The sequence below is a fragment of the Adiantum capillus-veneris genome, chromosome 7 (assembly GCF_014529385.1).
Source record: "Adiantum capillus-veneris isolate H3 chromosome 7, ASM1452938v2, whole genome shotgun sequence".
Lineage (NCBI taxonomy): Eukaryota > Viridiplantae > Streptophyta > Polypodiopsida > Polypodiales > Pteridaceae > Adiantum > Adiantum capillus-veneris.
The window spans coordinates 94,897,057-94,912,320 of record NC_140937.1 but is presented as its reverse complement, the minus strand read 5'-3'; the positions used below and the strand labels follow the sequence as shown (position 1 = coordinate 94,912,320).

Genomic DNA, 15,264 nt, shown 5'->3' with positions numbered 1-15,264 from the left:
AAAAGAATTGCCCAAAACATTGCAAGCTCAAATTCAATTCCCACTAAACTGTCAAATTTGCAAGCTTAATCAGCTCTACTGTCGAGCAGCATCAGATTTGTTAGTGCTAGAAGCGACTCTTTAACATAATTGCTGCATTTCTATTGAGACGCCACAATGAGCACATGTAGCTTTATAAATGAACTTATGTATTCATCAATAATAAGGATGGCAAAGTGTAGTCTACTGTTTAGCTTTCCAACAGATCAACTGCATGTAGAGAAAAGGAGATCTGAGCAAACCAAACATAATATTGGCAATTGCTTGATACATTACATGGACAGAATGTTGCGTGTAAGTAAAAAAAAGGTGACAGTTCACGTAGGCTATCTTGATGACTTGCATACAAAGAACATCATAGAGTACTCGGGCATTCAGACCAAAATTTGAATTGCCAGATATCTCTCCACCATTGCTTGTGGAGAATTTTGCTGACCTATTGACTTGCACTATTATTCCTTCGAGATTAATGAGTGTCTGTGTACTGATATAGCACACATTAGCGTGTGCATTGGGGAGAATGTTCGACCCCAACTGAAAGGACTGCCTATTGAGCTGAACACCCTTCGAATAAGAAAAATTTGTGATGCACCATCAAGCTTGGAAAAAAAAAACAGCTGGAGGATAAAATCTGGCAAAACAATTGGCACAAAAAATCAACGCCACCATAAACAGAACTCTAATGCTCCTTTCGACGAACTCCAAGAAGCTTTGCAGTTAGTTCCCATGTCACCATGGCAGCGGCATTTGCAGGAAATGCTCGGGCAAGTGTTGGCCCTAATCCAGCGTACAGACCTCTCATACCAAGTTCTCCATGAATCTGCACACCAGAGGACCGACAACAGACGTGAAAAAGCTAAATTTCAGCAGACATTTAAACATTTATAAGTCAATAACAGTACCATCCTCAAATTATGAAACGGATTTCTACTAGAACCAGGATCAAGTGCTGTTTGTATTCGCGTCTTGGCAACATCGAACGGGAAAACGACAGCCCAAAACTGCAAAATACAAATAATTAGGATCCTTAAAAGTCTAAGAAAAGCATTGTGGACAGTTGCACCCAAAAATCACTAGCATAGCCTTACCACCATGCCAGCCAATCCACCACTCAAGGTATCCACTGCCCCTTCCATCATGATTTTGGAGTGACTTTGCCCACGCAAATATCTTTTCCACGAATGAGTTTCTGAATTGACATCATCAAGACATTCTAGGGCTCTCAGCATTCTGTGTCTGGAGAATTCATACGTTGTAAAGAAGAAAGAATTTCCTGTACATTCCCTTAACATCGTAGAAAAGCCACCCCTGAATACACCTTTTACCTGATGCCAAGCATACAACAGCTCACCATTAACGTGATTTCTCATGCAATAAGATGAAAATTTCACAAAAAGAGACACTCACTCCATTAGTCTTTATGGTTTTTCGCAAACAATCCAACGGTCCATCATATCTCTGCGCACAAACAGAGCTTGTACCCCCTCCACTGACTTGCACCTGCAATCTACACTGAACCACACAAATACAAAAGTAATAAAGATGATCATCTATATCCCACATACAGAATGACAAAGAACGCAGTTGGCATTCCTTCATTGTTTTGAAGAATCAAGAGAGAATACTTACCTTTACAAGCTCGGTAGGGCACAATATCATGCTGATGCACGCTCCTCCTACAGCAGCAGCAGGTACAATAGAGAACAGCTCAGGTTCACCACCCTCTCGTCCCTTCCATCAATCAACCATCATGCCAAAATTCAGCATCAGGGCCTGCATACATTGCTTGTTTGATCACCGAAGCACACATGCAATCCTGTCAGCAGGCAACCTGCCTAGCAAGTAGCTAGGACAAGGGCATAGACCTTGACCTTGCTCCAAACATCACCTTGTCGAACATAGCCCTCATGGCTCTCACAAACTACCTTACTATTACTATCACTACAGTTACCACTATTACTACTACTCAATGACTACTGCTACTACTAAATGACTATTGCTACTACGAGTGCTGCTGCTATACGACAGACAGCTCCAGAGAGTTTGGTATCCACTGGTGACAAATGGCTGCAAGACAACAGATACTGCATGGATAACTTGTCAAAAGTGTGGCAAAAAGGGTGAAAGCACGGGTAGAGCTGAGAGGTAGGAGGGGAGAGAAAAACGAGAGCAGGTGGGTGGGGGGTAGGTACAAGCCCTGCACGCAACTTTGCTAGCAAGAGGATGCAAGCCTGCACACATGAACTCTGGTAGTAGCCTGGAAATCTAACCCTGACAGCTAGATCCTCACCATCACTAGTAAGTTCCAACCCTGCCTCCATTTGTTTATTAATTTATCTAAATTTATTTAGTTAATTATATAAAAATCAAGTTATGTGTGTATATAAATGTGCATGTTTGTCTGTTTAAACTTTAGATACATGCATAAATACATACACATTCATGTGTGTGCACGCATGCTTGAAACATACGTCCATATAGATAGAATCTAGATAGATGACACACACATACGTACATACATACCTATATATGTGTGTATGTACGTGTGTATATGTTACCTACTATAATCCTGTAACGTGCAATCAAATTAAAAGATGTTATTTTCCCTACATTACCTGCAAAGCTGATCTCATCTGTGAATAAGCACCAAAGAGAACTGAGCTCTCCAAAGCAACACCAACAAATGAGGAGCTTGCTCCTTTATAAAACCCTTTGAGCTAAAAAGGAGAAACAGAAATGAGGTAATACTTATAAACACCAACAATAATAACAACAAACCACCTATAACAATAGCTCACCCCTTCACTCTTTAAAATTAATAAAATACAATGTGCAGCATTTCTGTATCTAACCGTGTTGACCTCTGTATTTTGTGTCTGTAATTTCACCTACATATCAACAAATAGAAGCAATCAAAAAAAGGAAGATCTTCTAGGTAAGGAAACGCTCATGTGACACAAGCTTCTAGATTGCATGCTCAAATAAACACGTGCACATGACCTAATCAATATGTATTCAAGGTTAGAAGATTTTACTTGAATACACCCGACAATGTCATATTAACAACCAAAACATATCACAAACCACTTGATCTTGTTCTAAACATATTTTTACTTTCAAAAAGTCTAAAAAATCTGAACTTTCAATCTAGAAAAGGAGCTAACCTACAAAAAAAAAGAAAACTGTGAAGCAAGACTAGATAATAATTATTAGAATTGTATGAAGTAAAAACAAAATTGATAACTGAACTACTTTGAAATCAGTTATACAAAAGAGAGGAGCAATATAAATGAGAGAAGCTCAAGGGGCGCCAGTTATTAGAATCACACTAGACAATTGTGAGTGCAACAGTTCATCAATATAATAAACTAAATACTGCCAAGGGCCCAGTTGAGGAGCCAGCACTCTCTGAACCTCTTCTGTGTCAACTCATCTGTTAAATGTATGTTCTCCCAGGTGTTATCAAGTACATTTCAATGATTTCTTGTTGACACGTGGTGCTGGTTAGTTACACATGGTATCAGAGATTATATGTTTGCTTTTCCAACAAGTAAACCGGTCCTGCTGCTGCTATACATTTGCACCTACTAAACAACAACAAGGCGGTTTACCGCACTTGTAGATTTTGCAACAGTTTTGAATTATGTGAATCCTCGAGTCACTCAACCCATGCCACTGCAAAAACCACCAACGAGTTCTCGAGCACAGAACTCTGTTAAGTCCTCTTCTATTCCGCTTGGACGAGTTTGCAGTCAGATGGTAGCAAGATCTACATTTGTGGCACCTCTGCCACTGGATCTCGCTGACAGAGATGGCTCTTAAGTTCCTTCAGCCGTTCGACAATATACAATCCAAAAGATTTGTCGTGCTGCAGAATTCTTCAAAGACAATGCTATGCAGTGGTGGAGTGCTTTATCGATCAAACCCTATGCTCAAGAGGCAAGAATTCAAAACTATCTGTGATCGAAGCAATTGGGCTCCCGCCCCACTGAAGTATAACTAATTGCAGATTGAGGCAATTTCAAGATGGTCACCACCAACACAATTGAAGACTGTAATCAGAGATTCTCAAATGTAAATCTACCAGTTTTCTTCTTCAAGATCATCGTGAGCATTACACTATTGACCTACCTTCACCACTACAGGAGCATTGCCTCATGAAGCAGGTTTCCACCATTTAAGAACTTATGGACCATGCTACTATTGGTCATTTAATCATAAAAGGCAACTTACTATTGCCCCCGAAAAAACCAAAGGTGCTTGACTTGAACAACCAACTCCAAACAAATTTACTATCAGAGAGCAACACAGTCAAACTCCTCTACAAAGCTGTCTAACCCTAACACAAAGGGAAACTTTACAACAAGAAGGAAAATCCTTTGGATATTTCCAAGCAGCCCATGCTTTCATTCATTGTCAAGAAAGTAAAGATATACATCCACTTGAACGACCACCTGCCAAGAAAGCTAAACCTCATATCGCTCTCATATCTGACATTTATGGAGTCTCTTCCACATTCACCCAAAGAGTAATGCAGAGGTGAGGGCAAGGTTCAAAACGTGCAGGTTTGATCTCGGAGCTTTCAAGAACTTTATCTCCAAGACCACCCCATTTATCAATTCTTTGCCAATTTCTATACAAGGCTAACATGGATAGGTTGATTCATTGTGACATAAAATGTTACAGGGTTGGACAAGAAATCAATAGCAACACACGAACAAAAACTTCAAAATCACTAAACTTTACTAGAGATAGAGAGAGAGAGAGAGACTGCACGGCGGAGTTCCACACCCACAAGCATTGGCCCCAAAGACTGGCACCCCTTTCGGTATTTCTTTACTATTGCTCACTGCAAAGTACAGCTCCCGAGGGTCCTCCGCTCTCAGACTCTACATCCAGATGTTATGCAGAGTGAGAAGCCCTAGGCTCCTTATAGACAATACCAAGGGATGCCCAAATACACAACCCCAAAAGCGCTAAACCCCAAAAGCATCTGCTCCAAAAAAGCTGCCCAGAACTACGCGCAATGCAAAATGCAAAAATCCGTACAATCTGCCACAGTAGCATCAAGAGCGTAATTTTCAAAAATTCATACGGCCTACCACGTCAGTATGTCTGCGTGATTTACGAAAATCTCTTTCAAAATTCAAGCTTGTGTCTTTTAGGGTTTTAGGCCCATGTCTGGAGCTCAAAAGTTCTTTAAGTTGTTTGGTTCAATCTCTCTTGTCCACTCGGCCATTTCTCTTCCAGTTGAGCATGCCACGTCATCACTTTGTAACATTCTCCCCTCTTGAAAGAATTGTAATCGCCCTCGGTTACTCTTGCAAAAAAAACGGCCAAAGGATACAAACTTTCTTCAGTAGACATTGACTCTATGTACTCATGCACCAAAATTCACCAATCTAGCACTTCTACAAAGACATCAATCATTGATCAATCACATTTCTGTCAAGGTCTCAGAATCTACTAAATCTTGTTACTATCAAATTTATATCCTTTCATTTTACGTTTCAACCAAGCAAACCATGTCCATTACCATCTCCACAAAACAGTACATCCACATTATACATAGCATGCACTTCACAAAATCACACACTTAGTTCACACTGAACACTGTGTTTTCAATCATTCAATATAGACATCTCATTCTGTCCAGAACTCTTGATGCACGTAGATCACTGTGTAGCCATCTCATCCTTCCGGAACTCTTAATGCACTCACAACAGTATCCAATCATCTCGTCCAGATAGACATCTTGATGTACTAGAATCTCATTCAATTCACATTGACTTAGACATCACATCCAGATCTCACTGCTCTCTAACAGATGTTTATATGCACTAAGTTCAAATCACATTCATTCTTCATTCACTTAGCCATCACGTACAAATCTTACTTATGTCTAGATGCACTAAGTTCTAATCATTCATCAAACAAAATGCTACATACATTTCATCTTTCTGTACATGTCTCTAACAATACACACATGAAAGAGCACATGTTTTCAGATCAATCAAAAAAAATTACAATTCAGTGCACACAATTCATAAGGTCATTCCCCAAAATATTGTCAGCTCGTAGTACCCTAAAATCTCAAAGAGAAATTAGTGACTTTATTCAATCTAGGCAATCTGTGACAAAGGAATGGAGTGGCTCCCCCTCTTGCAATCCGCATCGCACCTGATTCAACCTCTACAAGAATTTCCTGGAGCAACAAAAGGAACAAGAAAGCCCTTTTCTTTGTCAGGGCGTTTATGCAAGTCATTCTATGCAGCATTTTCCAAAAAAACAATCGACCGGGCTTCACAATAGTTCCAGAAAATTTACACTCGTACACAAAGCTACACGTACGCTGAAGCTTCATCTTGTAGCAAGCAATTGGAGGTAATTTACGTGCACACATCAGTTTGCAGATTCAACGATCCATGGATGTTCAAGCCCAAACTTGCAGAGACGTAAAACATGAGAGAATCGCCTAGCGCACAGAGAGACGACCTCGCAACGCTTGAAAGAGGAGATGCACCTTGACAGTGTCGAAAGGGTGGCCGACGATCACAGTCGATACTCCCGCGGCAAAGCCAGCGGCGTAGTCCTTGGCCGCGTCCTCCATTACTACGCTGTACTGTATGAAGTTGGGTGTGCGCTCGAGTTGACACAGCAGTGGAATTCACATTTTGTCATTGGATCAATTCTGGTCGATATAACCTAAAGGAGGGCCAACAAGGATCTCGTCACTATCTAACCGCAAAGGGCAGGGCCTCAGTTGGTATTGAATGAAGCCTACGCACTGGGATCGACCATGGAGAAGCCAAGGCACACAAACAGAGACGCGTGAAGACGTCTGAAGACACGAAAATTAAACAAGAACATGGAAGGGGATAAACAAAAGCTAACTTTATAAACATGTGGACTCACATGGGTTTCAACAACCCACACGCGCTTGCGTGGTTAGCTCACCGAGATCCCAATGTCGAGGTGCACATCAAATCTCAAACCCTTGCCGCACTTTGACTTTTTTTTTGCACCCTTCTCTTGCCTCGAGATTTGTGCGCTTCACCCTCCGTCGTCGATCCCACCGCCTTGGGGCATTTAAGACCCCGTGTCGAATAGTGTTGAGGCTCAAAAGGGATTTAGGGTGCCCCGCGAGGGATTGTCAATTAAACTAGGAGTGAACTAGGAAGTGGTGAACTAAAGGCTCAATGATCTAGGGCCATTGATCCCATCTAGAACACCTTGTGGTAGAGAGTGCCCAAATTTTAACCATGAAAAAAAGGTTACAATGGCATTGTAGCCTAGATCTTTCATTTTCAATTGAGCTATCCATACTGCAAATCGAAAAGTGTGACCACTTGTAGAGATAGAAGTCACACTTGTGTACAATTTGAGAAGTCAATTATATAGTGTATAAAGTTTACACAAATAAGCATACGATCTTTGCTTTTTTTTGAGACTTCGGTGTCTATTGGCACTAAAGTGATGTCATCTGTTACAAGACTGGGCACCCTCCTGTTGTAGTGGTTAGTTGCAATTGGGATAGATGGTGTAAAGGTTAATTATGTGGTGTTTATTTATTTTTCTAATTGAGTTGATGATGATGATTTTGTAGAGTGGAATGCGAGAAGTTGATAAAGAGGCGCCGGCAATTACTGTTGGCCATTTTATATTCGTACAGTATTTTAGAATTTCATTTCAATAAGCCACTATGGCTCTGTAAATAATTGTAGTGGGAACTCCCCTTATGGGTCATGCAAAAACTAATGAGGTTCACTCATTTACAAAAGTGAAGTGGTTGTGAAACGAGGGGTCTCAATTTTTGGCACCTTAAACTCACAAATAATAATACAAACTCCACAAGAAAGGAGTTTGGGGTTAGATTTAAGCCTTTCTCTTGCAGATTCTCTTCTCTATTCTCTTATGCTATGTTCTATTTGTTGTGTACTCTCTAATCAAGTCTCCATCTCTTACAACTCTATTACACACTCTTACAAGTTTGTCTATGTCAATTCTCTTCTCTACTCTCTTATGTTATGTTCTATTTGTTGTGTACTCTCTAATCAAGTCTCCATCTCTTACAACTCTCTTACACACTCTTACAAGCTTGTCTATGTCAATTCTATGTTCTCTCTGTGTGTGTTTGTGTGTGTCATAGTCTAGGTGTGTGTGTGTGTGTGCTTGGAAAATGTGTGTGTGTGTATGTGTGTCATATTTTAGGTATGTGTGTGCGTGCTTGGAAATTGAGAAAAGAGGTGGACAGGCTGATGGTGATGTTTGTGAGCATGTGTTGAATAATTTAAGCAACCGATCTCCCCCTATTCTCCCAACAGAGCAAACAGGTTCGATTAATCGGCATCAGGTTTCAATTTCAAGAAAGGAATTTCTCAACCCAACCACTTCGAAATTGCAACTTATCAAATTTGCAATAGAAAGATTCAAGGATTTGTGAAAATTCAAAGCTTAATCGGTCGAATTTGCAAAACAAATTATGGTTGGTCGTTAATTGGCACCTAATCAACAACTAATTGACAATCGAATCTCAATTTTCACTTCAGGACGATCAAGAACGGGTATGTTCAGCAATTAAATTTAAGCACTAGCTAATCTTGAGTATACTTGAAGATACGGACGAGAAAGTGAGCCGATGCAAAATTGAAAGAAGTTGGGAAGCTTAATTACAACTTTGGAAGAGAAGTTGAATTTGGGAAAGAGAATCATCAAGGAGGCGACTCTTGAAAGATTTCCAAGGAAAAGGCAAAAGAAACGTGGTCATCAAGTGACGAGCTCCATTATTCAACACTCTTCCGGCTAATCTAAGCTTTCTTGATAATATTCTCCATGGAAAGGAGTCTTAGCTATAATTTCGACAGTCGTGTTTTCTTCATGAAGAGTCTCGCGGGAACGAGCTCGTGCATTCAAGCAAGGCTCAATGCCGCTCGTCGCCAAAGTGAAGGGGATCGGGGAGCACCACAGACAGAGAGTGAGAGAGAGAGAGAGAAGGAGACACACACGACACACAGATATGGGTGGGGAGACTCCAAGAGTGAGCAGCCCCCTATACACTTATGCTATGTATAAGGTATACAAGTCAGTGGGCGCCCAGACTCTGGGCGGCCGGGCAAGGCACAGGCGCCTATACCCCAACAACCTCCCACTTAAAGGCGACTGTGCCTTTAAGCAAGAGAACCTAGTCTAAAGACTACAAAAGGCGAGAGAAAACCGCTCTCAACCGATGCCCACTGGCTGGCTGTGATCGTGTGCATCCGGCTGTCCTGCTCCTGTGTAAGTCCATACACCACCAGACGTACCGCACACGTACTGCAAGTATGTACGCAATACCTGCATATCTCCCTCGTGCACTATGCCATCATCAGTCAACAAACGACTGACAACCTCAACTACATATGCTCCCACTGTAGCTGCGATATCCGGTCTCAAGATCAGCATCTCATACATGAGACCACCGAATGCCGATGCAATGCTAGCGGGCCCTGCTAGCTCTACGGAGCATGCATCAACATATATGTCCCTGGCAATAGGCATCTCTGACTGACAAGGCGTGTCAGCCACATGCATCTCCTGACTGTCCGCAAAAGACGCATCAACCTGTCGTGCAACCTCAGAGCAAACCAGCTGCTCTAGGTGTCTGCTGGAAGACATATCCTGCACAACTATATCCCCATGCTCACTGTCGAGCATAGAAAGGAATGACTGCATAATCGTTGACATCTCAGCCTCCTCTGCAATCATCCACTGCAAACATGAACACTCAATCTGTTGTGACTCACTAGAGCTCTCATGCTCTAACTCCGTATGCATAGACTCTTGCACAACGTCCTCCTGTCGTGACTCACTAGAGCAAGACCGCTCTACCTGTCTATCCTGCATAGAAGTATCTAGCACAACTGAGTCTCTACTTTGCTCAGTCACTAGCAAAGCATGCATGTCTGACTCTGTCACCTCTCTGTGTGACTGCTCAAGTCGTGCCCCAACTGTGTGCACAACGAGCTCACTACTCTGCACTCCATGCAAAGCATCCTGCAACCCACAAGCAAAAGAGACTCGCCTGCTCTCTCGCTCTCTACCTGGCTGCGTGATCACAGAGACAACACCGTCTCTCGTGTGATCCACATGCAATGGGTAACCTGTACCACTCCTGGCACCTCTCGCAATCACTAGCGAACCCAAATGCATCACAAAATCTCGCTCTCGTAGCGAAATCTGACATCCACTATCCCGTAACTGTCTGACTGAGATTAAATCCCGTCTCAGATCTGGCACATAACGCACATGACGCAGGGTAAATCTCATACCACTGGGCAAGGACAAACATACGTCTCCTGTACCCTCAATGTCATACACAGCACCATCAGCCATGTGCACACAACCAAGTCTCCCACTAGAAAACGTGCTAAACCACTCACGATGCGACGTGACATGGAAAGCAGCATCTGAATCTAGTAACCAATGTGAAGACAATGTGCAATCCGATATGCAATCCGTAGACATAAGATCGTCTGAAGACAAGCTAGATGTAAATGTGACATCGCCGTCACAAGCATACTCAGTAACCACCGTACTGATCTCACTAGCATCTGTCATGCCCAAATCTGCATCACGCATCTGTCGCCTCCGTTGTCTCAAACGCCTGAAACATCGACGCCTAATGTGCCCTCTATGTCCACAATGCCAACATGTCAAGTCTCTATGCCGTCGAGACTTGCGTGTGGGACCAATCTCTCCCATGGACATAGAAGTGGAACTAGACTCCCCTGTAGACATGGATGTCGCGTACATAGCATGTAAACTCTGCCATAAAGCATGAGTTGTAGTCTCCCTCGAGACCTGCCAGTAAACAGACTCAACCAGATGCAAACGAATCGTAGACATTGCTAACTCATCAAGATCCTGCCAATCATCATCACTCATAGACTTGGGCTTCGCCGATAAACCACGCAAGGGTTTATCCTGCCCCAAATCTGTCAATGCAACAAGCATATGTTCCTTCCAAGCAACAAAATCTGCACCATCAAACTGTGTCAGACCATAACGCTGGAAGTCAAATGAAAAATCAGCCATAATGCTCGCAAAAGAGCAAGCAACAATGAGTAGCAAATGTCAACCAAATCAGCCCTAAACTGGCTCGAGTTGCATCAACAAAAGTCTGCAAGTATGGCTGTAAGATATGGCTGCAAATCAGCCCCAAAATTCAGCTCTTAAACAGCTGCATAAACAAGTCACAAATGTGTCCCAAATCAGCCTACAACTGAGTCATACATGGACACCTGCAAAGAGGAAACAATGGCTGAAAATTCAGCGCCCAAATAAGCCCTCAAACCTGCCTGTAAACTTGTAAACCTGTAGCTGAAACCTGCTGAAAAACCTCAAGCCATTAGTGCTCGAATCCGGCTACCTAGCTCGTAGCCACACAAGCATACATCACAATACTCACTCCTGTGAGTGTGCCAAGATAACTGTACGCCTGTCAAACCCGTGAGCTAATCACCAAGCCCACACTGTGCGGTATCGATGCATACACACGCACCAATCTCCCACCTGCAGAGAACACCGCACGCAAATGTTGAGTGCAACCCGCAATCTCTACCTAGATCGCATAAATGATGCGCATAAAACTCCTGGAAAAATTTCGCCAGAGTTTCGTCAGTAAAACGGCCACAAAACCAGTAACCAAACTGACTGCACGCTCAAAACCATGAGCAACCAAAGCGCATCAAACCGCACTCCAAATGCATGCACCAATCTCCACACTTTGCATACATCATTGCAAACACCTGCAAATCTAGTACACAAATATCTGCTCTACCTGTGACTGCAAAAAAACATGCTCGAGGCATACATTGCCGAGCTCAAAATGCAATCACATTAGTGTCCCTGAGCATCAAACCACATAAGGCATACATCGTATCCTCCCACATGTGAGGAAACTTGCAGCAAATATCACTCTCACATCTGAGAGCAAACCATGTGTGGAATCCTCGACACACAATAAACAACTGCTGCTGCAGAAAATTCAGCATTCAGAATTTTAAAATTCTGATATGACGAGCGCGTCCGGAGCGTGCCAAAACCCCAAGGTAGACTCCTGGATCATATGTATCCGAGTCCGGGTGTGAAAGCTATGCCAAAAACAGTGTTTTTGGGACCCGAGAGTGCACAAATAAACTTGCTGCTGTACCTGCTGTAATTCAAAGCATAATTTCAGCAAATAGACATCACCATCGCGTCCGGAGCGTGCCAAAACCCTGACCTAGACTCTTGGATCATGTAGATCTGACTCTGTATGACGGAGCTACGCAAAAAACTGCGTTCTGGAGCCCGAAAATGGCAAAAACGAGCTGCACACAGTCTTGAACCTGCTCCTGCTCCACTCTGCGTGATGCAATGTCCTCTCAATGCAAGCTCCAACACAAGAGCTCTGCCACAACAGCATCCAAACACTCGAATGTCAAGCTCTCCTCCGCCGAGCACTTCTCTAACGAGCTCCACTGAGCTCAAAAGCTCCTCTCACCAAGGAAGCCGCAACCGCCTCCTCGACCAAGCTTGACCACACCAAGCTCCTAAGCTCCAAAGACAATGCTCCTCAAGCTAAAATCGCTCTCCGTGAAACTCCGCGATCGAACTCCACCGTCGAGAGCGAGCGAGCTATCGCCTCGAAGCTCTCAAAGCCGTCGTGCTCTCCGCGGTCACCATAGCTCTGATACCGATTGAAGGGGATCGGGGAGCACCACAGACAGAGAGTGAGAGAGAGAGAGAGAAGGAGACACACACGACACACAGATATGGGTGGGGAGACTCCAAGAGTGAGCAGCCCCCTATACACTTATGCTATGTATAAGGTATACAAGTCAGTGGGCGCCCAGACTCTGGGCGGCCGGGCAAGGCACAGGCGCCTATACCCCAACACAAAGCACTCAAGACCTCTGCCAAGTTGGTCGCCCAAGACCATAGGGCACATCAATGTTCTTGCTCGCGGGCTAAAATTGGCCTTGCAAGTCGCCATCGACGTCCTCCCTGCTCGCGCGCTATCGGCTCCCATTTCCTGCACGCCATGCAAATCGTTTTCATACCTTTTGTAACTTGTAAGGCTTTGGTTTTAAAAACAAAAACACATCAAAAGGTAGGCCTTGGTTTTAACAAAAAAACAAACAAGGCTTTACTTTGCTATTTGGCGGCCCACTGAACTTTCCGTTCCACTTTTAAATTTAACCTCTTTATAACCTCAAGTGGGCAGTCATACCTCCCCACCTGTCGGCTGTCGAAAGTTCAAATAACCAACTGAAGACAAAAATAAATATATTCTTATTCTTTGATTGGCCTCTCGCAGCAGCACTACTCGATATCGCTAATCGCCATTAATTACGGCCAACTACCTTTGGTCGCTTTTATTCCAGTCTTTTAGGACTCACATCGAGAGATTGATCAAAGGTCGTGCATCATTAGCGACTATCCGCTACGACAGTAGGGAGCGGATAGGGCGATGACCATAACGTAAAATTGCCAACTGTATTACCATTAATCTTGAGGATACGGGGGATCGGGCGCCACGACACTTAACCAACTAGCAGACGCACCTTCAAACTGCTCACTTTTCTCGCAATTTCCTAGCGCCTTGCCATTCCGGACTGGACGCCGCCGCAATTTCTTAGCTACGTACATTACATTTCTCTTCTTTATTTTACTCTCTTATTCCACATATTGCATCTGTAAATATCACCAAATAGCCCTTTTAAGCATTACCATTTAAAAAACACACAAGAAAAAAGAGAGAAAATTTTAAGAAGCACGCAATCATGGCACACCTTCCTCAGGCACCCACGATTGTTGAACAACTTCTAAATCTGCAACAATCTCTCACATATGAACGCATGTGAAGGCAAGAACTTGAAGATAAATTATTGCATTCTGCACACCGAATCTGCACCAGCACCCAAGAAAAACAAAATTAGCAGAAAAGCCTTCACTTTCAAGGATTTTGATGGCACTAAAGATGCTATCACGGTTCTAGCATGGGTTAGTCAGCTAGATGACTATTGTCATGATAAAGACTTCCCCGAGTGTGAAATGGTAAAATGTGCATCAAATCGTCTCACTAGCAGCGTTGCATTGTGGTGGAACGCTACCAAACAACATGAGAAAAGACCACGTACCTGGAATGCATTTAAAAAAGTGTTTTTATCCCAATTTTGGCCCACACAGTACAAAGCTAAAGCACAACGTTAATGGGATTTAATTTGACAGGGTCGAAATGAAGATCTACAGGTTTACACTCATCGTTTTTGGAACTGTTTAATTCAATTGCAAGCTATTGAATATGTTAGTCGCAGGAAATCGAAGCGTAAGTACATATCAGGCTTGGCATTACAAATTGGTGCTAAGGTAGATATGTTCGAACCAGATTCTCTATCAAAGGCTATATTGGCTCTCAATGCAGAAAATAAGAAAGGTGGACAACCCTCTCACACTGATCAAACTGTTGACGCTAACCGTAACAAGAGACCTCCTTGCTCTACTAGCTTTGATAAAAACATACATCAAAGCCGTACCTTTTTCAAGAGATTCAGATTTGACAATTCTACTATAACTGCTCAACCTCATACAAGCAACAACAACAACAACAACACGCAGCAACAAGGCAACCAAAATTCTTTCAACCAACGTCCTACTCCAAATTCTAATGGTAACAAAAAGGTGAAGTGTTTTAAATGTTTTCAGTATGGTCATTATGCAAATAAGTGCCCAAATGGTCCTACTAAGGGCAATGGTCAATCCAATGGCCACTCCAATGGAGTCAACAAAAATTCAAGTAAAAAACCCTTCAACAACAACCGCCCCAACGGAGCTACTCTTAACCTCATCGAAGATGCTACTTCCGACAACAATGAAGTGGAAGCTAACTACGGTGAGGGATATGATCATGATTATGATAACGATGATAACCCATCTTCAGGTACTCTTATATCTCCTCACACTTTTTTTAAAGTGCAAGGCACTGTTAAGGGTGAAAGTGTCACCATTCTGTTAGATGATGGTAGTAGTCATGATTTCATTTCTACACGCTTGGCACATCAACTATCTCTCTTTGAAATCTCATCTCCTCAAAAAGTCAAAAACTGTTTTTAATAATCAACGTTTTAATTGTAGAACCCAAATCACTGTTGAAATTTGCATTGGTGAATTTACACAAGCACGAACATTTCTGGTAGCACCATT

General features: G+C 42.8%; 1 protein-coding gene across 2 annotated transcripts; it reads right to left on the bottom strand.

Annotated features, from left to right (window-relative positions):
- Positions 1-270: 270 nt before the first annotated feature.
- MBAC1 (Mitochondrial substrate carrier family protein) lies at positions 271-6,856 on the bottom strand. 2 transcript variants are annotated; one of them, XM_086516255.1, is made up of 8 exons: positions 6,563-6,856; positions 2,892-2,927; positions 2,655-2,756; positions 1,669-1,770; positions 1,447-1,551; positions 1,128-1,364; positions 942-1,040; positions 271-859 (listed from the first exon to the last, which is right to left on the bottom strand). In XM_086516255.1, exons 1-8 carry the CDS (start codon positions 6,647-6,649, stop codon positions 719-721), a joined length of 909 nt encoding a protein of 302 aa, XP_086372381.1. In that variant the 5' UTR covers positions 6,650-6,856; the 3' UTR covers positions 271-718. The 2 variants fall into 2 exon arrangements, with proteins under 2 accessions (XP_086372381.1, XP_086372380.1); XM_086516254.1 differs by having other exon boundaries at positions 2,838-2,927; positions 6,563-6,854.
- Between the last annotated feature and the right edge of the window lie 8,408 nt (positions 6,857-15,264).

Excerpts from the sequence above, each read along its gene's own strand:
- MBAC1 (XM_086516254.1), bottom strand. The coding sequence starts at position 6,649 with ATGGAGGACGCGGCCAAGGACTACGCCGCTGGCTTTGCCGCGGGAGTA. Across the intron at positions 1,771-2,654 it reads AGATGAGATCAGCTTTGCAG|GGACGAGAGGGTGGTGAACC; the intron begins GTAATGTAGGGA and ends GATTGATGGAAG. Across the intron at positions 860-941 it reads CGTTTCATAATTTGAGGATG|ATTCATGGAGAACTTGGTAT; the intron begins GTACTGTTATTG and ends TCTGGTGTGCAG.